This window comes from Cervus elaphus, chromosome 32 (genome assembly GCF_910594005.1).
Source record: "Cervus elaphus chromosome 32, mCerEla1.1, whole genome shotgun sequence".
Lineage (NCBI taxonomy): Eukaryota > Metazoa > Chordata > Mammalia > Artiodactyla > Cervidae > Cervus > Cervus elaphus.
The window spans coordinates 45,837,387-45,864,672 of NC_057846.1; the positions used below are offsets into that span (position 1 = coordinate 45,837,387).

General features: G+C 48.7%; 1 protein-coding gene across 12 annotated transcripts in view; it reads left to right on the top strand.

Moving 5' to 3' along the window:
• The window catches only part of PSD3 (pleckstrin and Sec7 domain containing 3), a 575,456-nt gene extending 548,655 nt beyond the window's left edge, over positions 1–26,801 (top strand). For all 12 annotated transcript variants that reach the window (XM_043893683.1, XM_043893685.1, XM_043893689.1 and 9 more), the window contains one exon: positions 18,917–26,801. In XM_043893683.1, the coding sequence (XP_043749618.1) occupies positions 18,917–19,132 (216 nt within the window). In that variant the 3' untranslated portion in view covers positions 19,133–26,801. The remainder of the gene's footprint in view (positions 1–18,916) is intronic.
• Positions 26,802–27,286: the final 485 nt, after the last annotated feature.

Genomic DNA, 27,286 nt, shown 5'->3' on the forward strand with positions numbered 1-27,286 from the left:
GCTTTATTAGCTAAAACTTTGGAAGCCTTCCCAGTCAAAGACTTCTTGAAAAAATACTTTTTAAAAAACAGAATTACTAAGTGGCTCATCTCTGTCCACACCTGTTCGGTCTTGGGAAATAGGAGTCCTCAGAAATCTATCACAGTTCTTCACACGTCTGGAGTGGCTTTCAGCTGCCAGCCTGTTAGTTTCACACGTGCTGATTAATTTCCCAGCTCCTCAGGCCCCTGCTGCTAGCCCGCAACACCTCGCTCTGAGCCCTTGGCTCCAAGGCTGTGAGTCTGCACCCAGGAGGCAGGGGTGGCCGCAGGACCAAGGAAGGGTCACCCCCGCTAGACGCTCCCCCCACTTTGAACCTCCTGTTGGAGCCCTTTTTCTGGAAATGTAACCCAGCCAAAGCCAGCATTTCCGTTTCCTGACATGAACTTTAGACCAGCCTTTGTGTGGGTAAGTCTTGCTTTCATCAAATCGTCACATCAAGGAGCGTGAAGGTTGCATTCCAGGACTTTGGCTCATTAATATCTTCCCATATGGTAACACATCGGGCATGTTGGAGTGTCTGTCGAACCTCACTGACCTGTGTACCAGAAAGGCGGACGGTCCCCTCACCCTTAGAGGTTATCTAACAAGGTTTTTGTGAAGTAGTCTCTTTTTTTAAGAGAACCGTTACTTTTCAGTAACTGAAAGTTGAAGTAGTGTATCTGTGGGGTCCACTCCGCTGTTATTTCAGCCACCAGGCTCTGTCCTGTGCATGTACCTGCAGCGATGCCCTCAGAGCATCCAGTTTTCTAAGGCTGTTCCCCGGATGGGGGTCTGAGCGTGATGGACCAGCCCCGAGGGGTAGGGGCGAAGGTGTCTGAACTTCAAGGACCCTCCAGTACACTCGTTAATTGTTCTTTCCTCAGCTTCTGGAAGATGGACTGAGACTCATACGTATTTGAGTAAATAAATGGAATAAGGCAACATCAGAGGAAAGCTTAGTAGCTCCCCTGAAAACAAAAGTATTAAGCAGACAGCAGGGTCTGCAGTTCCCTGTGACCTCAGATGGGCAGGGACCGGAGGGGCATCTTCATTCCCACCCACGTCCCTGTCTCGGGGGAGGAGCCGCCGGCCTGCTCTCTCACCTGCTCCGGTGGTAGGGACTCCCTGCGGTTTCAGAGCAGCTCTTGTAATTTTCACATCTTGGTAAGAGAAGCACCTTCATTTTGTTAGAATATTAAGTCCTTGGTAGTAACACGGTTGTTTCTAACTGGATGCATTTCAGTTGTTTATATCCCAGGTTGCTCTGAGTACAACAAACAGTTCTTCAGGTGGTCCAAATTTGCAGCACTTAGAAATTCTCTTAACCCCGACTGACAGTAAATAATTAGAAACTCTGGTAAATAAGGAGATTCAGGGGTGGTTTTTGTTTAAGTTGAACTTTACCGAATTACATTGTTTGTTTATTTTTGGCTATTCTGGGTCTTCATTGCAATGCACAGGCTTTTCCTCCAGTTGCAGCGACCCGGGGCTCCTCTCTAGTTTCGGTGCGTGGTCCTCTCATTACAGGGGCCTCCCACGCTGAAGCGTGGGCTCCAGGGCACGCGGGCTTCAGTACTGGTGCCACCTTGGCTCAGGAGTCGTGCCTCCCGGGCCCTGAGCACGGGCCCAGGAGATGTGGCACGCATGCTTAGCTGCTCCTCGGCATGTAGGATCTCCCTGGATCGGGGATCGAACCCAAGTCTCCTGCATTGGCAGGTGGCTTCTTTCCCACTGAGCCACCAGGGAAGCCTTGTTTATTTTTGAAGTCTATAAAAAGTCTGCAGAGAACAAGGAGACTCACATCAACTTCAGCCTGAGCCTGTAAGAAGACGGCGCGCTATTACTGACGGCAGCAAACTCCGCTCAGAATGATTGTAGTTCACCAGGTCCGTGCCTCTCTCTTTTCTGCCTGTGCAGCGAGAGGCTGGGGTGGGCAGTGGGACATTGCTTTGTTCTTGATTGAATTGGTTCCCCAAAGTCGTGGCTATTGATTGTTTACAAGGGTTCACGTGGAGTCTAATCTCAGCTTTGCAAGAGTTGTTAGGCGTCACAAGTCTGTATAAGAAACTCACCATCATTTCCCAGTTTTCAAAAAATAAATATCAGAAATAGCTCCACTTCCTTTTGACTTCACTTACTTCTACTCTATTCAGCTCCCTTTTCACTTAAAAATGTTGAATCGATCTCCACATTTCTGGTGCATTTGGAAATTTATCAGGATGGGGGACACAGGTGCGTGGTGTTCGTCACATGAAAACTTACAAAGCTCCAGCCGCTCGAAGCACAGGAGCCTGGGCTCTGCCCAATGCCCCTCGGCCCTCAGAGGAATGGCCTTGTTGCAGGAGCTCCCTCGCTATCACTGAACGTGGCCCCAGAAATTTGGCTTTTTGTTTCTTCACAGTTGAAGTGAAGATGATGTTTGCTCCAGGATGTTTTTCAAGTGATATCTAAGACGTTTTCCGTGGCATAAGTTATTAATAATTCTTAGACGTGAGTAGGGAAGGGGCAACGCTGGCAGTTCAAACCGGGCAGCTGGGCTGTCAGAGGCTGGCTGAGGAGGGAGTGCTGAGGGCAGGCGCCCAGCAGCTCCCGGGTCCACTGCGGCACCACGGAGACCTGGCAGGCAGCACAGGGCACTTCACGGCCAGCAGACCTGAGGTCGGGGCATTTTCTCTCACCCTCGCAGTGCTGGATTGGTTGGTGCTGAGATTTGAATGCGATCAGGGGAGATCGGCAGGGCCCTCCTTCCACCCCCTGGTACACCCAGCCTGGCAGGGTCCACGTTTGTGTGGCAGCCTGGCTCCTGAGCGCACTGCCTAGGCCGTTCCTGTATAGATGCTGCAGACGCTTGGATGTGGTTTGTGCCTTAGAGCTGTGAATATGGGCTTTGAATCAACTGTCTCTTCATGGTCAGAAAGTGGACACTTCCAGGTACGTGTGTTCTCAGGTTCCAGTCCAGCAGGAAGAGAAGTCCATGTCCCTGGTGGCTCAGCTCTGTTCTGCTCAAGTGCAGAACAAAGGCCCCTTGCTGAATGGGCTGGAATTCAGCCACGTGCTCACTCCTGAATTTCAGCCTGGAGCAGAAAGTGCTTATGGATTAAGGCAGGCAGGACCCACACCAACCACATGGCTGGAAGTGCAATTTTAGCAACAGCAAATGTCCATTCTAACAAGACATGTAAATCTCTCTAAATTTTAAATCGAAAAAAAATCTAGGACATTCTTGAGGCATGCTGCATCTTTTTCTGAATATCTAATTTTTGGTAGCATGTAAAATGACATGGTTCCTTCTGAAACTGATGTACTTGAGAACAAGAGCACATTCCATATAGTGCCATTAAGGAGACTCAAGACAGCTCGTACAGAGAAGTGCACATAATATGCATTTATGGTTGTAGGCCCTCAGTTTTACTGTGGGGTTATTTGTTGGCATGGTGGGTGGGTGGGCGGTTTGATGTATTTCTTTTTGAGCAGATTCTCTGACTGTGATCTTAGCTCTGTCTCTTCAGATGGCACAGTTTTTATCTGTCAACATCACATAAGTAATTTTCACATTATGGACCACTTCTCCTCTCATAGGAGCAGTGAGTGCAAGGACATATCTCAGGGCACTGCCAGCTGTCACCGGGCAAATCTGCCACTGAAACAAGATGATCTTGCTGCTAATTTGTGAGTGGACTTGGTTGTAAACATACAAAGATAGCCATGATCACTTGCTTCCTCCGGAGTGAAAGTAAGGGAAATTTTCCCACCTTCCTAGGAGGTTAGCAGCCAGTCTGTCTCAGGAACAGAGTCTAAATCCAGTGGCATCTCCTTTATAGAAAACAGCACAAAGGTGATTATGTGTGGATCTGAGAAGCTAAGATGTGGCAGGTTAATTGACTTCTTGCGGAAGCTGAGGGATTTTCTTTTTCTTGTAGAAGACTAAGTGTTAGAGTCGGAAGCTAGAGACCCAAGTCCAGCAGCTGCCCAGACATACAAGTCCAGTTCACATCAGGGGTTTTGCGCTGCCGTTTGGAATTGCATTTTGTTCGGCACAGTGAGCGAGAGGGCTGCAGAGCTCTGGGTTTTCATCTGTAAAAGATGACGCATGCTTTTGAAGGGAGGAGAAGCTTAGCAACAGGGAGGCTTTGAATCACATTTTAAACAGATGATTGAGAAGCAGAACAGAGAGTCAGTCATGGGCCCTGCAGTGACTGTCCTTAAATCTGTCCTCACGCCTGAAATGTCTGCTCTGAGGAGCATCACTGCTTGGGGTGAAGGTACTGTCTGCAAGAAAAGGGCACAAAAGCTTACAGTTATAAAACAGTGAAATGAGGGAAAGGGATGGCCTGGAAGTTAGGCCACTTTAGTCTCATCCTTCTCTGGACCTCAGTTTCTGGCTATGAAGATGAAACGGAATTGGGTGAGCTGACCTATGAGGCCCCTTCTACCTGTGTATTTTTGCTGTGAGTAGCATACTGACCCTGACGCTGGGGAAGAATGAGGGCAGGAGGAGAAGGGGGCAACAGAGGACAAGATGGTTGGATGGCATCACCAACTCAGTAAACATGAGTGTGAGCAAACTCCCAGAGATGAGGGACAAGGAAGCCTGGCGTGCTGCAGTCCACGGGGTCACAAAGAGTCAGACACAACTGAGCAACTGAACAATGTGCTAACATCAATTAATGTATTAGGTTAACTCACTCTCACGATATCTCTAAGAGTGTTATTAAACATAAAACAAGAATATTTCAGTTTGGGGATATCAGATGATCTAGACCAGCTCTGTCCGATAGAGATATAATGCAAACCACACATGTAATTTTACGTATTTAGTAGCCACATGTAAAAAGAAAAAGAAACAGGTAGAATTCATTGTAATAAGATTTTTCAATTTAACACAGTATGTCCCAAGTATTATCATTTCCATGTGTAATCAACATAAAATTTTACGATATCTGACACTTTTTTTTCTCCGTAAGCCTTCAGACTGTAGTGTCTCTGGACACTCGGGGCTCAGGGAGCCACGCGGAGCGTGTTCTCTGGCTCCCACACAGGTCGGTCTAAGAGCCAGCCCGGAGCGGAGGCGCGCTCCCGGGATCACGGGGTGCAGGTTTCTCGCATAATCGGAGAGGCCCGGCTGTCGGGCTCACGTCAGACTCTGTGTCCGCCCTGCTCTGGCCGTGCCTTGCTTGCTGTTTCGATCGTTATTTCTGGGTGGGGATCTGGTGTGAGTGCATTCACCAAGTGACCTGGGAGAATAGAAACCGCCGTCCATCTCCCCACAAAGCAGTTCTCACGGGAACAGTGTGAGCAGCTGGCTTCCGGGTCCCCTTAGACCCCTTGGTAGGTGACCCTTGCGTCCGACACTTTTTGCTGAGTCCTGGTGCCATGAGCCATTTCCTGTGCGAACTCTGCTTTTTTTTTCTTTTTTCTTTCTACCCAGAATGCTTTATCTCTAACTACATTAGGCTTCTTCCTACTGTTGCATATAAGAATCTGTATGCTTTTGATGTAAGAGTTTTAAAAACTCGTTTGCTTGGGTCCCCGATCTGATTCAGGGGCTTCTCGGAGGGAGCAGGCTTCTTCAGTCCTTGCGGTGGATCTAAGTTCAGAATTACTCAGTAGACTTATAATGGAAACTAATGTTTTCAGAAATGTTTTTCTGAAAATATTAGAGAAAACTCAGATGCAAAAAAAAGCCTGTTTATCCCAGGACTGCCGGCCCAGCCCTCCCAGGAAGGCTGGGGGCCATTCCCCCTGCACGGGCTTGTTGCGGGAACACCTGTCCGCCGGGGCGGTCCCGGGGGCTCGGCCCACGCTCAGGACGGACGCACGGGCCTCGCTCGGGACGTGCCCGCCCTCCCCAGGCCCAGCCTTGGACGGCCGTGTGCCGGGTCACCACTCCTGGTTTCCCTGAGCTTCCGCTCCCCGGGGCGGTTCTGTGTCCTCCGTGAGTCACGACGCCCCCCTTGGGGAGGCCCGGGAAGTTTCCTGCAGCCGCTCACTCCCCGCGTGGACCGGAGGCTGGAGGGAGTCAGGGGCCTGCCGAGGCTTGGTCACTCTTCCTGGCGTCCTCCGACTCCCCGGGACGAAGATGCTTTACCACGACGACAGGCTCGCCAATTGGCCACGGAGCCAGAGAGATGCTAGGAGGACATTTGAACCGGGCCTGTAGAAGGTGCAAAAAGGCTGTAAGCTCAAAAGCCATCAATGTATTTAGGGATGACGTGTCCTGGGAAGTCGATGGGGAAGGTGGTTTACCTTCGAACTTCCTCAGATCCTACTTTAAAAATTTCCTAGAAAGACCGGCCTGTCCCCTTGGCTGGCGTTGGCATTTTGGGAGTCGTGGTGTGACAGGCCGGCTACTGCGATGAGTCCCACAAGCCTGCTTCTGAGGGAAACCGTGGGCGACGTTAGGGAATCCCGGGGCAGGCAGAAACACAAGACAGAAGCCGAGAATGAGGAGCGGAGCCTGTGCAGGAATGCTGTCATGACAGACTGAAACTTTGTGTTAGATGTGAGGTCCCGAGGGAAGAACTTAGAGACACACTTTTATCCCATGGGAGTGAAATTTAGCCTCTAATCCAGATAAGTAGTGTTTCTCCAGCTCAAATTACCTATCTTAGGTTTGTAGAAACTCGACTTCACATCTCTGTGCTTCAAAGGACAGATTTTTTTTTTTTTCCCATTTTGCTGAGCAGCAAATTTGTTAATCCCATGGATGCAGAGTAAATTTTCTTCTTCCAGTTAATTTCACACTCGGCTGTTGTAAAAGCCCGCACACAGGGCCACGCCGGGCGGGGCCCCATGGGCAGAAGCCCTGTGCACGCCGGTCTGTAGGACTGAACCACGGCTGGGTGGGAAATGGAAGATTCTTAAATTTTCCTCCAAGAGAGCAAACTGTGTTCTCTTTACTAAGTGAGCTCTGTGGACTTTTAAATTGAGAATTTGGGGTTTAATTTCTAAGAAGAGAAGAAAATCTGAGTACTGATACAGACTGGGTTGATAGAGAGGGTTTTGAGAGCTTGCGAAACCAAGTTTGAAGAGTGAGAAGGCAGCAGCATCTCACAGGCTAGCTTGCCGCCCGAGTCCTGTCTTCTCAGGACGGGGATGCTGCAGAGGTGAAGCGCTGCAGGGAGACTGCGTGCCCTGCCTGGGCCTTCCAGCTGGGGAGGGGTCTTGGCTGGGGGAGGCAGGACGAGGGTGGCCATTGAGGCCTCGTTGCCCCTCCTCTGAAGGGCCTGCAGGAGCTCTGGGGGCAGCGGCCTGGGTCTCACCTGTCACCTGGCAGAGAGCAGGTGCCTTAGAATGGAGACCAGGACACTCCCCAAACGCTCTCTACAGTCCCGGTGCTTTTTGTCTGTATTAGGGGTTTTTTTTGTTTGTTTTTTACCTCTTTGGCTTATATTATTATTAGAAGTAAGCTTTTTATTTTAGTTTTGTTTTTAATTGAAGTCAGAAAGTCCATTTACAGAACAGTCAAGCCAGAAGGCAGACTGAAATGAAACAGTAGAATTCACAAAGCCTCACATTTTCCCAGAAAGCCATGAATACAAGCTATACAACCTAAAAATGTGTCTATTTGCTGTGTCTTGGCAGTGGGTTACCACTGCATGCAGAAGCTTGATAGGGGAATGGCAGAGGGGAAAACGTTGAAATTTTCTTTTAAAAATATAAGCCCTAGCATAACTTTCAGGTAAGAACTTATGAGAAAGCTCTGTTTTGAATGTATTGCTTCCTTAAATTAGTAGGTAGTAGGAGGTGAGCCTACTAATACCTGTCTACTAGTATCTGCCTACTAATTTACGGAACTTTCGGGTAAGAACTTATGAGAAAGCTCTGCTTTGAATGTATTGCTTCCTTAAATTAGTAGGTAGTAGAAGGTGAGCCTACTAATACCTGTCTATTAATACCTGCCTACTAATTTACGGAGCTTTCAGGTAAGAACTTATAAGAAAGCTCTGCTTTGAATGTATTGCTTCCTTAAATTAGTAGGTAGTAGAAGGTGAGCCAGCAAGTTAGGGAGAGAGTCTGCAAATCCATTCTGCGTTGTCCTATAAAATGCAGAGCCTTTATTTGAATAATCAGTTCCTTCAGCAGCTCCCTGTTCTCTTGGCTTGTTTTAATTGCTTTGGTTTCTTTGTTTTCCAGTGTGGAGCTCTAGGAGCAGAAACTGTTTTGCTGTGTGTACATGACATTATCGCTGTTCCTCTCATTTCATCTTAAGCTGGCCTTTCATCCTGCCTTCATGAGAAAGGGAAATGTCAGGAGGAAATGTATTCAGGGTTTGATTGCTGGAGCGAGGTCTGAATACTGATGGCAGTGCCTAAGTTAGGATTGCCATCACAGTTTCCATTTAGCCTGTTACTATTGTATTCACATACCAGAGGTCAAAAGGAGATAGTGTTATATTAAATGAAATGAAAAATGATATGCACAGTTCAGAAGAAAAGAAACTGCTCAATCAGATGCATGTACGTTTGTATGTAGATGTGGTTAAACTTCTTTTCAAATAATAATGTTACACACATACACACACACACACACACACACACACACATATATATATATATATTTGACACTTAACATTTAACCTAAGCCATAACTTGTGTGGCCTTAGACACTGTATTTTTCATTCCCCTCTAGTAGGCATTGCTGCTAGTGAAAAGGATATGTTTCCTACCTGTTTGAGCAGTATTCTTACAGGTGATTGAAGACCAACTTAATAAATTCACATTGCACAAAATGTAGTAAGGAGGTTTCCGAGTGAAGAAAGAACTTGATTTTAAGAAAGAAAGAAGCTGTTTAGCATTTGAATTGTCTTTGGCTCTTGGTGATCAGGGAAAGCTTCAAGGAAAGAGCAAATCTTAAGAAGGAAATTAAGGGCAAGAGCTTGCTGAATGGACAAGGCCTCAGAAAGTGTTCAGGTGCTTCTCTGAAGAGAGTAGCCACTGAACTTGGATTTGGTCAAGTCACATCTCAAGTTTTCTGATAGTGGGACCAGCTCACATAGCTATCCTGCTAGAAATCCGCTCAGACTGTTGGAGACGCCTGAGCAAGGAAGCTGAAGCACATAGCTCCTAGATTTTTAAGAACTGATCTGAGAAGGAATCCACAGAGACCACAGCAAAACCTTTAAGAAGGTGACCAAAGGCAGCAGTTGTCCCCGAGACACCTGGCATTCCCAGACTCCCTCTGTACTTCCATGAACGACATGCCCCAGAAGAGCCATGTAATGAGCCCTAGCAAGGGTTTGGGGAAGTGGATCCGTGCCATCCTGACCCCGAGACAGCTCCTGTCACTGCCTGCTCGCTTCCCACAGACCTGCTCTCTGCAGCCCGTCTCCGGGTTCATCTGGAGCTGTGTCCACTCTTGCACAGTGGATACTCTGAGATGTGAAACTGTATTAATTAAACATTCATTTTTAGTTAATGAATTTTTTGTTGTCTCTTCTTCCCTTTTTACCATCTGGTTATGAACACTTTCGTCAGAGCAAAGGTGTAATGCCTCCGGAGTGTTATTACTTTATTCGTTTTATTTGTTTATGATCAGCAGCCGATTGAAAGTGAAAGTCGCTTAGTCGTGTCTGACTCTTTGTGACCCCATGGACTATACAGTCCATGGAATTCTCCAGGCCAGAATACTGGAGTGGGTAGCCTTTCCCTTCTCCAGGGGATCTTCCCAACCCAGGGATCGAACCCAGGGCTTCCCTGTAGCCAAGCTGTTAAAGAATCCGCCTGCAACGCAGGAGACCCTGGTTCAATTCCTAGACCAGGAAGATCCCCTGGAGAAGGGCTAGGCTACCCACTCCAGTATTCTTCGCCAGCTTCTCTGGTGGTTCAGCAGGTAAAGAATCCACCTGCAATGCGGGAGACCTGGGTTCGATCCCTGGGTTGGGAAGGTCCCCTGGAGAAGGCGGAAAGGCTACCCACTGCAGTATTCTGGCCTGGAGAATTCCATGGACTGTACAGTCCGTGGGGTCACAAAGAGTTGGACACAACTGAGAAGCAGATTCGTTCCCATGATAATATTGGTGAGACTGCTGCTCTGACCCACAGAGCTCCGAGTCTTGGGTGAGAGTTGAAGGGTTTACCCGAGGGTGAAAGTGATCCTGTAAGTCACAGGCAGGGGTCCTCGGGCAAAGGAATTCACACACAAATGACCACTGACAAACGCTTGTCTTTTTAATGGGTGCTTTTGTTAGAAGGTAAATGGAGAGGCTATCAGAATGAGAACTGGTAACCACCAGATGAAGAACCACCACCACGCTCTGCAGACACTGGTCCAGTTTCTGTTTGTTTTTTCTTTTTGGCCAAGGACAACGCTTCTTTAAAAAAGCTTGGCTGTGCCGGGTCTTAATTGCCCACAGGGTTTTCTCCGGGTGCCGCGAGCGGGGGCTGCTCCCTGGTGCAGAGCGCGGGCTTCCCATCACGGCGGCCTCTCACCGCGGAGCCCAGGCTCTCCGGCCCGTGAGCTCCGTGGTCGTGGCCCCCGGGCTCTGGAGCACGGGCTCAGTAATTGGGGCAGGCACACGGGCTGCGCTGTCCCTCAGCAGCTGCGATCTTCCTGGACTCGGGACTGAATCCACGTCTCCTGTGTTGCAGGCGGATTCTTGACCGCTGAGCCACCAGCGGTGTGGTGTAAGCGGCTTTTCTTTGTCTGTAGAGAGCGAGCCCCAGCCTTAAGGAGCAGCCTCAGCCCACCCTGCAGTTTTGCGTGGGGGACGCCCTGACAGCGGTGGCTGACACGCGTGGATGAGGGCACAGACGGATCTTTGCTGAGTGGTCTCACTCAGGGCCAGACCAGAGCATGTTGACAGAAAATATGGGAGTGGGGAACCCTGGAGCTGAGAGAGTGACCCCAGAGGCAGCCGACACAGGGCTCATCTGGCGTCTGTATCCATGGTTTTGTTTTTCTGGAGTTTGCCACACTGAGAGTTGAGGATGTTTTCGTTGGATGTGAGAAGTGTTCTTTTCCCCTTTGTTCCTTCTTTCCACGTGTCCAGTCACCAGGCGTGTACTCCATGTGTCCCATGTGTTTGTTCTCTGTGCTGCGGATGCATTAACAGACAAAAGCCAAGTCCTTGCCCCCGTGTGACTGCCTTCTAGGATTGGCAGGGGAGAGAGAGACAAGGTCGTTTCATAAGCAAACTCTGAGGCTCATGATGAGAAGGCCAAGGAGAAGAATAATTCAGTGACTGGTGATCAGAGCAGATGGGGCCGTTTTCGGTCTGGGTGGCCAGGGAAGGCCCCCATGTAAAGGAGACGTTTGAGTAAAGTGGAAGGGGGTGAGGAGGCCAGGGACTATGCCCTGTGGGCTCCTGGGGCCCGTGCTTCTCGGGCAGAAGAAGGTACCAGAGGCCTGGAGCAGGAGTGTGTCTGCTGTGTTCAAGGACAGTCAGGAGGCGGGTGATCTGTGCACTGTGTTCCTGGGGAGGAGGGCACAAGACCCCAGACGGATGGAGGGGCGGGGGGTCGGCACTGGTGGAGGTCTTCTAGGCCAGTGTGAGAGTTTGGGGGTCGGAAGCATTTTTAAGGATGAGAAGCCATTGGAGAATTTTGAGCAGAGAGGACACATTCTAGCCTACAGTTTAGCCCATGACTGGCTTTCGAGAAGAGTTTGCCGGGGGTTGGTGGGGGGGGGGGGGCAGAGAGGGGCAGGGGCAGAGAGACGGCTGTCGCAGCACCCCAGGCACGAGATGGTGGTGCTTGGTCCAGACTGGAAGTGGTGGAAGCAGAGAAATGGTGCGATTCTGAATTTATCCTGAAGACAGGGGGACAGGAGAGCCACTGGAGAAAGCGGAATCAAGGAGCAGAGTTTTTATTGTCAAGCTTCCTTCCTCGGGCTGTAGACCCATCTCTACGCCGCTCCCCTGGTCATCACTGGGGTACTAACTAACCATTACCCAGACCCAGAAACTGCTCTAGAATAAGTGCTGGTCAGTTAACTCTTACAGTATCGATATCCTCCACGCTATAGCGGAAGACCTAGAGACCCCTGCTTCAGCACCATGGAGAGTAAGCCACTGGTATAAAACTATTCACTGAAATAATAAAATAGTCAATGGCTTAGTACTTATTATGTGACCACAGTATGGCTTAGAGTGGACTAACATCCATCAATAATTTGTTGAACATTCAGAGGAAACCCAACAAAACTACATTATACCAAAGCCTATTAATTAAGTGTATCTTTTCCTAAATAAAATTATGACAGGAAGTGTATACACAGCTCATCTGGGATATTGTTTTATATTGAAGTACAGTTGATGTGCAATGTATCCATTTCTGGTATATAGCAAAGTGATTCAGTTATAAATATGTATACTTTCTTTTTCATATTCTTTTCCATTATGGTTTATCATAGGGTATTGAATATAGTTCCCTGTGCTATGCAATAGGTCCTTGTTGTTTATCTATTATATATATAGTATCTGATAATCCCAGCATCCTAATATAGCCTCCCAATTTGGTAACTATAAATTTGGTTTCTATTTCTGTGAGTCTGTTTCTGATTTATAACTAAGTTCATTTGTATCATACTTTAGATACCATATATATCTGATATCATGTAATAGCATTATTTCATTCTTTTGTTCGGCTGAGTAATACTGCAGTGTGTGTCCCCATATCTTTTTTATCCGTTCATCTATTGAGGCACACTTAAGTTGCTTCCTTGCCTTAGCTGTTGTAAATAGTGATGCACTGGGGTGCATGCATCTGTTTCAGTTCAAGTTTTGCCTGGATATATGCCCAGGAGTAGGATCACTGGACCATATAGTGACTCAGTTTTTAATTTTTTAAGGAAGCTCCATACTCTTCTCCACTGTGGCTGTGCCAGCTTACCTTCCCACCAGCAGTGTAGGAGTGCTCCTTTGTCTCCACACGCTCTCCAGCGTTTATTATTTGTAGACTTTTAATGGTGGCCATGTTTACCAGTGTGAGGTGATGCGTCATCGTAGTTTTGATTTGCATTTCTCTAATAATTAGCAGTTTTGGTCATCTTTTCATATGCTTGTTGGCCATCCATATGTCATCTTTGGTGAAATGTCTGTTTAGGTCTTCTGCCTATTGTTTGGTTGGGTTGTTTTTTTATTATTATTATTGAGTTGTATGAACTATTTGTCTGTTTTGGAAATTAAGCCCTTGTCAGTCAAATGGGATACTGTTTCTATGAGTGAGTCCAAGCTGAGTGTTGACCATTTTATTTGTCAGTAAATAATAGAAAACTTGACTGATTATTTAAACAGTCTAAACATTCTTTTTATCTCACTTAAGAAAACCGGAAGTGGATGGTCACTGGCTGCTTGAGAGTTGCCACCAAAATGTTTGACCTTTCTAAACTCCTGATTTGCTTTCCTTAGCACACTGACTTTTTGTTTTCATGCTTATCGTTTCGTGGTTTCAAAGTGCCTGCTGTAGCTCTGAACGTGTCGTCTCCGACCTTTATCAGAGCCCCAAAAGCTGCCTCCGCAGAAGCACCCTCGCCCACTCCCCTTGTGTGTCGTTGGCCGGGTCTCGGCACGGGGCTGCAAGGCTGACCGTCAGGTGGGTGAGAGTTGGGTTAGTTAGAGTTGGGTCTAACTGTCCGGGTTAGACCACGATTCCTGTCCTAGGGCTAGGCTAGAACTCCAGGCCCTCAGGGAGAAGCGCAGCCCTGTTGGCTGAAGGAGGAGGCTGTGCCATCCTCTAGCAGCTTCTCTGGCCGAGACTGACCCCTGGAAAGTGACCCCTCGAGTTTTCAATCTCTGAGCCGGCGCAGCAGGTTGAAGAGTGGTTGACAAACACACTTCCTGCTGCTTTTCCCTACACACCAGCTCCAACCTGAAAAAATGTCAGGATTGGTCTCAGGAAAAGGAGTCACATCTTCTCTGAAAGGAAGAAAGGACATCAACCCTCCCAGAGATGCCACGTGGCTGCATTGTCGGGAAGACATCTGCGTTTCCCGCCCAGAGGGAGAAGCCGGGAGCAGGCGTGGAGCAGGGCTTCAAGGGCGGCCCTGCCCCTCCGTGCCTGGCCTGCCTTCAGCTCCCCGTCTTGGCTCAGAGGCAATCTCTCTGTGGCCCCAAAGCCTCTGAATAGAGGTTCTCAAATTCGGTGAGTCTGTAATCCCGGGAGAATGTGGGTTACAGTCCTTTGAGTAGTCCTGGAGAGTCCTGAGATTAAAGGTAAGTTTTCCTAAAATATTTTGAAGAGCATTTGACTTGGCCGCAGATACTGGTAGAAAGCAAAGCCGTGCTACTGCGTTTAGCAGCCTCTCTCCCGTGAGCCCGCTTACCTCAGACACGGCGCACGGCCGCTGGAGGTGCCTAAACAAACCCACGGTGTTTCTTCTCATTCCTCCCGGCGTCGCGCAGTCCTGCTCCCGGCCCCTCTCACGCTCCCCTCTGCTTTCTCTCCCCTTCTCATCTGGTGATGCTGCAGTGCCCCCCCTCTGTGCTCCGCCTTTTGTTTGCTGATTGACCCGCTTATGTAATTTACTGGAAGGAAAGGAAAATATCAATAGCTCAGTCGTGCCTGACTCTTTGCGACCCCATGGACTGTAGCCCGTCAGGCTCCTCTGTCCATGGGTTTCTCCAGGCAAGAATACTGGAGTGGGTAGCCATTCCCTTCCTAGAGGATCTTCCTGACCCAGGGATCAAACCTGGATCTCTTGCCTTGCAGGCAGGTTCTTTACCATCTGAGGCACCAGGGAAGTCCAGTTTACTGGGGACAAGAGTTTTGCAGCTGGAGCTGTAAAATGAGTGGATGAAATGGCTTTTCTTCATGTATTTTTAGGTGAATTTCCCCAATAGTGTCAGTGTCTTTAAAAACTAGTAGAAAATAGCCTAGTCACCTTTTCTCCTTTTGTCCCCTTTCAAGTCATCTCAGAAAATTGTCCTTCATACCCCTTTGATTGTATAATTGCCCTAGCTTTGTGAAATAGTATGCCTTCCATTGATTTTCTGAATCTATTTTTAAACTGTCTTTAGGTCATTTTATTAAACCTTGTTCATATCGGGAGTAGTTCTTTCTTGCATTTTAATCTTGCCACCAAAGCAGTTCATGGAGACAGATTAACTCTCTAAATTCCTGGAATGAATAGATTCAGGTTTCACTGATGATAGACTACTGTGTAGTACTGATGATGTATTTTTATTAGCAAATGCCCTTATTAAACCCTTATGTAGCTTTCTGAGGAAAGAGTAGTATTTTGTTCCTTTGTTACTTCTTTACTAAAATTGGAATACATATCAATTAGTGATGCTTTCATCAGCAATTAGCAGTACCTGATGCACTTGAAAAGGTGCTCAGCATCACTAATCATCAGGCAAAGGCAAATCGAAACCACAGTGAGACACACCTCATACCTGTCAGAATGGCCATCATCAAAAAGAACATAGATAACACGTGTTGGCAAGGATGTGGAGCAAAGGGAACCCTCCTACGCTGTTAGTGGGATTATACACTGGTGCAGCCAGCGGGGAGGCATAAAGTAGGAGTTTGGGTCTAACAGGCACACACTACTGGATATAAAATGGACAAACAGTAAGGACCTATTGCATAGCACAGGGAACTGTATTCAGTATCTTGCAATTACCTATAAAGAAAAAGATGTTTATATAAATATATTTAGGTAAGTATAGATATTTAGATAAATATATATAGATATTTTGGTAAAACTTATATAATCATAGCTCAGTTGGTAAAAAATCTGCCTGCAATGCAGGAGATCCAGTTTGATTCCTGGGTTGGGAAGATCCACTGGAGAAGGCATAAGCTACCCTCTCCAGTATTCTTGGACTTCCCTAGTGGCTCAGCTGGTAAAGAATCCACCTGCAATGTGGGAGACCAGGGTTCCATCCCTGGGTTGGGAAGATCCCCTGGAGAAGGAAAAGGCTGCCCACTCCAGTATTCTGGCCTGGAGAATTCCATGGACTGTATAGTCTATGGGGTCACAAAGAGTCAGACACGACTGAGCGACCTTCACTCATATAAAGGTTTATATAAAATATTTATATGAAACGGAATCACTTTGCTATTGACCTTAAATACACACAAGATTGTAAATCAACTATACTTCCATTAAAAACAATGAATGCAGCCACTGTGGAAAACGTAGGGCAGTCCTCAAAAAACTTAAAATAGAAACTACCACGTGATCCAACTCCCACTTCTGGGTGTATATCCAAAGAAAGTGAAAACACTAACTCAAAAAGATAGCACACTCCACTGTTCATAGCAGGATTATTTACAACTGCCAAGATAATGGAAACAACATCAGTCCACCACCAGATGAATGGACAAGGCAGATGTGGTCTATGTACAGTGGAAGACCACTCAGTGATAAAAAAGAGTGAAATCCTGCCATTTCTGACAATATGAATGGACCAAGAGGATGATATGCTTAGAGAAATAAGTCAGAAAGACAAGTACTACATGATTTCACTTACAAGTGGAATCTAAAAAAAAAACAAAACCAATGAATGGACAGACCCACAGAAACAGAGCCTTAGATACAGAGAACAGAGGAGAGAGGGCTGGGGTAAGGAGAGAAATCGGAGAGGGGATCGAGAGACACAGACTTCCCGCAAAATAAATGCATCAATAATTATGTCATATCTTTACACAGTAACAGATGGTAGCTAGACTTATCACGGTGATCATTTTGAAATGCACAGAGATGTTGAATCACTGCGTTTGTATAACAGGAGCTAACCGTGTTATAGGTAATTTCTACATAGAAAACAAACAAATGAATAAACAAACTCATAACAAAAGAGATCAGCTTTCTGGAGATCAGTTGGGGGAGGGGAAATGGGATGAAGGCAGTCAAAAGGTACAGACTCCCAGTGACAAAGTAAGGAAGTGCTAGGATAGAATGAAGCACATGATAAATAAAATAGCACTGCTCTATGTTGTATATTGAAGCTGTTAGGAGGGTAAATCCTAAGAGTGCTCATCTCAAGGAAAATCTTTTTTTCTTCTCCTCCTTTAGTTTTGTGTCTGTGTGAGACAATGGATGTTCACCAAACTTCCTGTGATCACTCTTGCATGATGTATAGACATCATATCACTACGATGTTCACCTGGAACTTACACAGTGCTATGTGTCAATTATATCTCTGAGAGACTGGAAGAAAAAAATGGGGGGAAGAAACCATTACCTGATGAATCGTGGAATGTATGATTCATGCTTAACAAGACAGTCAGAGGTAGCGGGGACAGTGAGAGCTAGGCCCAGCCACTTTGTGCTCAAGAGCCTGGGCTCGCGCTGTCTTTGCCTCCCCTCAGGCCTTGGATGCCGCCCCTCTGCATCATGCCTGCTGCCCGTGTCATGGGTTGCAGCTTTAGGAATACGAGGGAAGGGCTGACACCAGTGATTCTCCTCAAAGCCCCTCTTTATCAGAAAGCAAGTTGCTTCCCCAGGAACGTTCTCCTTACATCTCCGTGGCCAAAGCGTCACACAGACCATCTTAGCTGCAAGAGAGTCCGGGAGAGTAAGTGTTTGGTTTTATCAACCTTTGTAGTGGGCGGGACGTAAGAGAGGAGGGGTTTGAAAGTGGCTTTTGACTGGCCAGACCTTCGTGTGTGTCCGAGCAGTCATCCTAAAGTACACACTCACGCACGTAGTTTCATATCCAGGGAGGAGATACAGCTTCAGAGTGTGGGTTTTAAAGTCAGGGTCCTGAGTCCAGATCCTGGCTTCACTTCTTTATCTCCTGGACTTATCGCTGCCTCTCTTTCCTTTACTATAAAACAGGGATAATAATGTACCAGTTGCATATGATTCTTGTATTAATAATCTGCAGTTAACGTGTGGGCACATTATAAATGTCATCTTCACCAACCAAAGCTTGGCACCCCAACATGGACTCTGACCAAACCCAGAGCAAGCTTAAGGGCTAGTGGCTTTTCCCTACTTTTGAGCAAAACAGTTTGTAAAAGTAGCTTCCAGTAGCTTCAGCTTCATAATCATTAACTTAAAACTGAGATATATATACCAAATCTCAATCTTACCTGACAAACCTCTGAAAGATTTCTTGTTGTAACAGACTTTGCCTGCCTTTGTTGAGACGATTTATAACTGGTGTGTTCTTTTGTTTAGAAAGGAAATACTTTAGGCCTCTACAAATCCTTCCTGTGTTGAATCACTGTGATGGGAGACTTATTTGGACTACAGTCTATCAAACTGAGAATCCAAGACCCTTCTACAATTTGCAGCGTATATATAAAAATAAAATAGCTCTGTATAGTAATTTGGATACAAACTTAAAAAAAAAAAAAGAAGCAGGGTTAGAGAAAAAAAATCTCTACAGTGTTCTTCTCAGTTATTCTTAGAAAAAGATACTGGGAGACAGGAAAATCAAGGAGTCATTTAAAACATAGTAGACACTCAACAAACAATTGATGAAAAAAAAAATGTGCAGAATGAAGAAAAGCATTAGGAAATAATTTGAGGTTTCACAAGAAGGCAACTCTTAGAAGCTGGTAATCCTAGAAATGCAGTCACAGGAAACCAGGGCCGCTTCCAGGAAGTGTGGGTGGTCCTGTCGGGCCAGGAGTGTAAGTCCATCACCAACTGCTTCCTCAAGCTGGGAGTGGGGAACGGTGCACCCCCCTCCCCAGGTTCAGGGGGGGCCTCGGCCACGGCCTGCGAGGTGGCCCCAGTGGCTGAAGGCCTGAGCACCTGCTGGTCCCCAAAACCAGAGCCCGCATTGTCTGGTGCTGAGCATTCGGGAAGCACGCTTTCTCCCTCTGCACACCATTCCCGCAAAAACGCGAACAGAGGAGAGCCCGCGTTCTCTCCGTGAATCCGTGAGCTCCTCGGTCAGTCTCCCGAGAGCCAGGCCTTCCCTGGGCCGCGGGCTGGCTGGTGCCTTGCACTGTGACAGTGTCCTGACCCCTCTCTCTTCTCTGACTCCCCGCAGAAAACCCGCTACGAGATGTACGTCCGCCTCCTGAAAGAGGGGGGCCTGGAACTCCTGAGCGGCGGCGGGGGGGGCCCCGCGGGCCTGAAGAAGTCGCACTCCAGCCCCTCGCTGAACCCAGACACGTCTCCGGTCACCGCCAAGGTCAAGCGCAACGTGTCGGAGAGGAAAGACCACCGGCCTGGAACGCCGAGCATTAAGCAGAAAGTCACTTAGGATCCATCTGTGGCCAGGAAGTGCTGGTCGTGAAGCAAAACAAGAGGTTTTCAAGATCTTTCTGGTAAATCCGTGAATATATTAAAAAAAAATAATAATGTCTGTGACTAAAATGGTGCATTAGTGACCTTTCCCATTGTATACTTTTGTTAGTTTCTGTACAGGTCATCTCTTTGCTCTTGATTTCTTTGCTTTGATGACTTTTGCTACCTGATGACTAATGCACCTTTTGTGGGGGGGCAGGGGGAGCACGATTTCAGATGGATTGTGTTACTTCTCCTCCGGTTTCTCTCCTTTGCACTCTGCTCACTTGTTTTGTGTATTCTCAAATCAGCTGTTACACTTTTTTTTAAAAAAAAAAAAAAAAACATTGAATCCATTGTGAAACACTTAACTGGACAAACCTTTGTAGTTTAGAAAATTCTAGCCAGAGCTGGTAAGAGCCTTTTCTTGTGAAACCTTGCCCAGTCACCGAGGCAGAATCACGCTCAGAAGTCCGCTTAAGAGTTACCGTCGAGGGAGGCACCGTCGCCCTGTGACCCCCGGGGCCTCTGAGCACTTGGTGTTGAGTCTGGCCCTACGGGGTGGGGTGCGGGGGGCGAGGACCTCAGGATGGGGAATGCAGGAAGCGCGCTAGCTCGCTGGAAGTGTGGATTCCGTCTCAGCCCAGCAAGGAGGAGGGAAGTGGGGTCTCAGAGGCTGAGGCAAGACGGCCGCAGGTCCACTGTGTTTTCCAAACACAGAGTCTCAGCGGCGACAACGGACTCTGGGGGCCACCACAGCAGGAAATTGTTACCTCACCCCCGCAGGGTCCAGACGAGGGATCCAGAGCCGTCTGCGATGGACAGCCTGCCAGCCAGGAATTAGAATCTTTTACATACATGAGCATGACTGGTTATAAGAATTTGGGGTCTTCCCAACAAAATAATATCAAAATGGAGCCCTTCTCTCCTGAAAGCAAAATAAGAAAGGGAGACGCAGTTTTTCCCTAGAGTTCCTTGGCAATAGGATGTTGATTCTCCGTAGTTAAGTCTGAAAGGAATAAAATCTGAAGGAATTTCGGTTGCAGAGCCGAGGACTGTCTCCCGGTGGCGAACGCAGCGTCCCCTGGTCTGGTCTTGCCTCCGCCTCTGTGACCACCGCTTTGCCCCCTGCCCTGAACTGTCCCCAGAGTAAATCCTTGATTCTAAAGCATTTCTTCGCCTCCGCTCAGAACAGTCATAAGCTTGTTCGAGGGACAGTCCCTTTGAAGATCAGGGCGATAAGCAGAACAGTATGTTACTGAGGAGGAGAGAGGGATGAAAAGTGAGCCCACTCTGAGTTAGAAGTTTCTGATTTTGAAACTTGAAAACTTGGTGATCCTTAAACCTAGAAGCTCCACAACTTTGGAACTGATAGAATCACTGAATATTCTTCTCTCCCACAGACATTTGCCCTGGTTGCACTCAGTTTACTGGTTAAGGTACTATGACCAAAGATTCAGGGACTCTGCGCGGATAGCTCAGTTCCAGGGAATCAGAGAAAGCCCGCTTTTGAACCCTGCAGTTTCAGGTGGTATCTTGTCCCGAGGCACCAGCGTTTACACAGGACTATTTATTAGCACTTCCGTCGGCCGCAGAAACGCCCGTGTTTGCTGGTGCCCAGGAGAGAAGCCCCTCTCTGAGGTTATAGCTGCTTGCTTTGTGGCATTTTTGCCACGTCTTTGAAGAGCTCCCTCTAACCCTCTTGTCTTGTTTAGGTAAAGGCAGTAACTGAATTTGTTTCAAGAAACCCAGAAACACACAGGGCAGTTACCAACATGTCCCGTGTACCTGGTTCTGTCTTTGTAGTGCTTCTGACTGAACCCACGGTTTCTACAAGGAAATAGTCTTTCTACCTAGAATCGGAATCCTCAGTGTGTGTGTTTTCTGCCTGGATCTTTATCCTAAGCAGAAGGGGCGGGGTACCGAGGCCACGTCATCTCTTCAGTCACTAAAGAGAAAGAAGCATCCTTGGCTGGCTTGAATGTGTGTGCTCCCAGTCTGTGTGTCTGTGTGTGTCGCGTGTCTCCGTGTGTGTCCCCTAGAGTCTGTCCCAGACATGGAATGGTACTTGCTGCGGCGTCTAGGCAGCATCACGGCTCTGAAATCCTGGTCAGCATCGGCAACTCACTGCATAACTCGCTGATGCCGTCTCCAGAGCTCCTGGACGTGCTGATGGAGAGACGCTGAGAGGGGCGCTCCGCAAGCTGCTGTATGTGCCGTGTTCCCACAGTTTGTCCCGGGAAACAGCCGCAGAGGTCACGTTGTGGGCCAGGATCCCAGACTGCCGTCGCTAGGTCAAGAGCTGAGAGCCACCCCCCGCCCGCCCCGAGGCCTCTGGACTGCTGGCGCAGCGCCCCTCGCAGGCCAGGAGCTTGTCCTGTGGGAGGCAGGGCCTCTCCAGTGACTGGACGCTGCGAGGCTCGCCCCTAGCCAGCCGTGACTCCTCTGTGACCCCTGCTTCCCTGGGGTGTCTAGTTAGGGGACGCGGAAATCCTTCCCCTTCCCGGCTTCCCCGATCACGGTACAGGGGGCCCGGCTTCCTCCTGAAGGTCCTGCCCCCAGCCTTCACCCATCCCCTCACCCATCCCTTAGCACCAGAGCCTTGAGGTCACCTTCCATCTAATAGGTCCTCTTTACAGAAATACACCTCACATCAGCTTTTAGTCTAGAAAACCTGGAGAGTCACCAGAATACCTTGGTGACAGTCATGTGGCAGAATTGCCTATTTTAGAAGCGGCTGTCTCGGGCTGGACCCCCACCTCGTGTGTGGACATTTCCAGGGAAGGGCCAGGAATTCTCTTTAGCAATCAAGACTTAGTTATTAGGGTGCAGAGTCCTTATTTTACTGCCAGCCACAGACATCATTTGAAGTATGCTTTTTTTTTTAAACTGTCATCTGCTGACTCTTAGTAATGCCTGATTAGACCAAGCAACACCTCTGTGCGTCTGATTAACCTCAGTGAAACCAGCATGTGGAGAGGCGTCTGGGGGACTGCAGCCCTGCGGACCTTTTCTGTTGCTCTCAGCTAAAGAGGACTGGCGACCATGAAGGGCCGTCTGTACTTCTCCAGCTGCGACCCTCGCTCCGAACACGAGGCGTGTTTCCTAGTCTGAAGGGAGGTGAAGGAGTTGATTCTGGGAGAGAGAATCCAGCCGGCTCCCCAAGGCCGACTGAGGGTCGGCCTCCGGAGGGTGTGTTTCACCCTGTGGCCGAAGCCGGACCCCCAAGCCTGGAGCGGGGGGACCTGCCCAGCAGGGAAGGCGCCTCCTGCTGGCCCTGGCCTGCCCGCTCCGGCCACAGAGAGGAGGGAGCCACGCTCACGTCCGGTGGCCTGGCTTTGGCCGCGCACTGCACCTCCTCTCTGCCTTCACCCCTAACCAGAGGCAGCTGGGGAAAAGTTGACCTTCGAGAAGCTTCTCCATGGTCTTACTTAGAACCCGTCCTTGGGTTTAGTTACTAGGTCCCTGGAATTGGATTCTTTTGGTGATTTTCCTTGTGGTCACCAGTTAAGCTTTTCTAAGCCTGAGTTTACAGGGCGTTTCTCAGTCCTGAGGGTCCGGCGCTCCACAGTGGCGCTTCTCGGGGACCCGGCCGGGGCTGGGCGGTCTGGGGGCCAGCTTCCTCGCCGCACCAGCGGTCAGCCCCTGGTCCGCTCGCTTTCCACCCAACAGAGTCTTTGCAGTCGTTGCCTCAGCACCGTTAGGCGGGAACCAGAGTGTCAGCGAGAACTGGCTTAGCATCTAGGCTGGCTAATGGCGAGGGTTCTCCGCGGAGCGTCTGAGTTCCTCTGACAGATAAGGCCGCGTTGTGAGGAGCCGGGCCTCCGCGCCTTCCCGGTCCCAAAGCTCTCTGGCTGGCTGTCTCCCGGGCCAGCAGCCGGCCCCGGGCAGTCACCCCTGGAGGACCTCAGAGATGAGCGGCTCACACTGTGGAATAACCCCACGGCCTCATGGGGGAGGCGCCATGAGGGGCCTCTGCCCCGTCTCTGCTCTCCCCCATGTCTCACTCTCAGAGGACTGAGGTCCAGAGCCGTTGCCATTTTCCTCCGGGGCCCAGAGCACCCACAGCCCCAGGGGGCCGCCTCCGCCTGGGACTGCAAGCAGCCAGTGCCTGCAGGGAGGGCGTCCTCAGAGGGAGAGAGGCAGGAAAGACGTGGCGCTTCAGGGCGGTCTGTGGGCTTGACTGCGATGGCCGGCAATACCACAGATCAAGTAGTTGTATATACGGGAGGTTTCTTGGGTCTCTTTGGCTCATCCTCTGAGATTTACGTGCACATCTGTAGCGTTGCTGGCTCTTGGAGAATGTTTATCTTAATAGTATGTCAGACATCAAACAAGTATGCGTCCTGTCACCTGCCCGTGTCGTAATTGTGGGTATTTATAGTTGTATGTACCTATATGTATCAATGTGTAGATTGTACATCAGTATACAGTGTATGTACATCAAATTTATTTTTGTCCTTAACCAGTGTGATATGAAAAGCAAGTAAAAACCTCATAGGATTGAATATCTAATGCAGTTTTTTGAGAGTCTATATAGTGGTACTGTTTTATTAAACTTAAATTCAAATGATATTTTGATTAATTTTTTTTAATAATAAGATTTTATGCTAGAAAATTTCATCTTTGAGCTTTGACTCACCAGAGCAAAAAGGACTCTGAACTAACTTTGTTAAACTATTTCAGTGTACTGTGTACAATACTGGGGTGGGGGGTAGCTCATTATAATTTGAAATATACAGAAAGAAAGAAAAAAAAAAAACAAAAAAACCGCAGGCAACCTGTGCAGTCTTAGCAACTTCAGTATTAAGAGCACTTAAAGTCAAACTGACAATTTGGGGCTTATTACAAAATGTGATGCTTTAGAGCACACGTTCTTTATTGTTGTAATTAGTCCAGAAAAATAGAGCTTTCAGAAGAATCAGCTAAGTGCCCGGCGTGTCCTTTACGTACCTGTGACTATTTTACAGCAGCTCACACCACCCTCCCGCCCCTGCATCCCCACCCTCTTCACCTTGAAGAACATCACCAACTCCTGCAGTAAGCCAGGCTTCCTGAGACCCAGGACTGCCCTCCGGGTCTACGGCTGCACCAGCTAAGTGTCAAGTCACAGGTAAAAGAATGTCAGGACAGACTGTGGACCAGGTTAAAACTTTAATATTTTTATACTTAGGTCTCTTTTCCCGCCTCTCCCCAAAGAAGAGCCGCTGGCCTTAGTTGTCTGAGCTTACTGCTTATCTTAACGGTATATAAATAGATCACTAGAGAGTAAAACTTCATTAACCAGCATGTTGGTGTAATTTAAAGCAAAACTGAGTGTGTGTGAGTGAGTGGTTGAGTGCAGTGCGTTTGTCTACACACGCTTGCCTGTCGTCCCGCGGGTCCGAGTCAGAGCGTGGGGGCTGTGGGCTGAAAGGTCTGCCCTGGCCCCAGACTTCAGTGGTGGTGGTTACACTTGAGTCCTTTTCTTAGTTAACTCTGTAGTCTCAAACTATTTTTGCAGTTGTACCCTATTTCCTCATCTGTCCTTGACGTGCGGGGCACTGGCCCTGCGTCCCTGCGGGGTCTGTTCCACTAGAGTGTGTTTACTCCTGAGAACCACAGTGATTTGCAGAAGCATCCCTTTGATTCAGAAACCATATACAAAAAGGAGTAGCAAACTTTAAAATTTTAATGGGGGGGTCTTAGTCATTTGAACTGTTGGGACTTTTAATGTAAAGTCAAGTAACCCTTTGGCCTGGATAATAATATCTCCTGCGTGGAGAGTAAGTATGCACATTGACTGTAATGCCCTTAGGATACTTTTCTAAGTTGTAGGAACAAGAGTGAAAGGGGAAGGTGTGAGCCGCGGGCCTCTGCCGGGGGGAGACCCGCTGTGGCCTGTCCTCTGCCCCGAGGGCTCTGGTACACGGGGGCCTCCGGCATGTGTACACACGCGTGCACATGTGTACACAGTGAGTGTCCCGAGTCATGTAAACTTGAGATGAGAGTCCCGGAGCGGTGCTTCGGGTATGGACCGAAGTGGCCGCAGCCTGCAGGCCCCCCAGGGCTGGCAGGACTTGGAGAGACGCTGTGCGGGGAGGGGCTGGCTGGCAGGTGGGGGCCCTCTGCTCCCCAGCGTCCTGGGTGGCGGGGCAGCTGCTCGGTAGCTGGTTCCTTTGTGAGGGGCTCACGGGGAGGAACACAGCCCTCTGCGGCCCCTGAGCTGGGCAGAGGGGCTGGATGCGGGAGGAGCCTGGCTGTGACAGCTTTCTCTTTGCAGGCTAGAGGCTCAGCTTTCACCAACAGTGTTATAAAAGAAAAAGCACTTTAGTGTCAATTCCTCGAAAATGCTGGTTACCAGGGAGAATTCTGGAATTGCCCTCCGGGAGCCCCTGGCACAAGCTCGGTTCAGGTCCCACTGGGGCCTGGCTCCTGCTCGGACCCCGTGGAGGCTGGCAGGTGACTCTCCGCAAAGAGGGGCTCCTGGGAGCCCAGGGCTGGTCCACGGGCACCTTCCCAGGCTGCAGGGACCCAGCTGTCCTCCCAGCCGACCCCGCCAAGGGTGCCCGAGTCCCCGCGGTGACACATGACCGAAGCCAAGACCGTGTCCTTTGTCTTGGCGAGAAGCAAGGTGGCACTTTGGCCTGTAACCAGGGGATGGATGATATCTTTGCCTTTGCACCCGGGTTTCTGGAAGCGGATAAGCTTTCATTTCCGTGGAGGGGTCAAGGGAGGCAGCCCTCTGTGGCAGGTCCCGCTGGGACCCTGTGAGAGCTGCCGGGCAAAGGCCCCAGCACGGTCCTCCCGCGTTCTCTTCGCCCGGGGTTCTCGGAGGCTGTTTCCAGAGCGGAATTGACAAAAGCGGAGAGCTGGCACCGCAGCCCTGCTTCCTGCAGGGCAGGCGGAAGGGCGGTGGTGTGCAGCCTTTACCACTTAAAACGAGCCTTGAACTTTGCCAGCCTATGAATTGGGTTATGTTTACTGGGGCTCAGATCCTGCCTTTGCCTTCAGGGTTTCCTCCCCAGTCCCTTCAGCTTCGTTGCGGTCCTGATGCCATAGGTCCCTGCACATTGTGAAAAGTGGTGACCAAATCGCAGCCTACTCCATTTCAGCGGCCAGACTGTCACCCTGGCAGACTCGGGCGAGCTCGTGGTACCGACCCCTTTAGGAAACCTGTTCCTGGTCGCCCACCAGCCTCGAGACGCGCCGTCTCCCCGAGAAGCGCGGCGTTGGTGGTGGTCACCTTTTGAGGGGAACAGTCATTTCTGTGGATGTTGTTAAAGTGTTGGAAGAATATTTTGAAAATTAAGTTTACATTTTACAATCGCTTTATTTTTTATTAAAATAGTTGTATATAAATATTGCCCTATTTCACTGTTGTTGAGGTAAAGCTAAACCATGCAGACCAGTGAGTCACCTGATGTGTATAGAAGCTGTGATGTATAGAGTACATTTCTCTCCTGTGTAAATGTTCATGAATATAACTGTTCCTGTGTTTTTATAAGTTGGAGATAATTTGTTGTTTTACAACAACAGAATTTATTGCATTTAAATGGTTTTTATGTAATAGAAATCATGCAAAGTAGCGAAGGATTTAAAATATGTATATGATATATGTAAATGTACAAACTTTAGAAAGAAATAAATCCAACTGATTTCCGTCATTTTGGAGGAACGTTATTTGCTTATTTAGTAAGCGGCTAGAATAATAACTCTTAACAACCAACACAACATGACACATCCCGTCACATGAAAAGCCAACCACAACCCCACCGCGAGAGCTTTGGCCTGGGTGGCTGGCCGGAGGGGTGAGAAACTCAGACTGTTAATGTTAACCCTGCCACACCCGCGCTGCGCTCTGTGAAAGTGTGCTGAGAAGCCTGCCGCTTTCATGGGGGCTCTGGGGATGGAAGGATGAAGCTGTTTGAAGTAATTTCAAGAATGCGAATGTCTTCGCTCACCGAGGGGTGGAGAGGTGACTGTCGCCTTCCCAGGCAAGAGGCTCAGACGTGCATGCAGGTCCTGGGAACCCAACTCAACGCCCAACATAACATCTGTTGACTTGGAAAACGAGAAAAATAAAATTCCACCCCAATCATTTAACTTCTGAATATTAGAGATCTAGGAAGAGTGAATCTCACAGGGACGG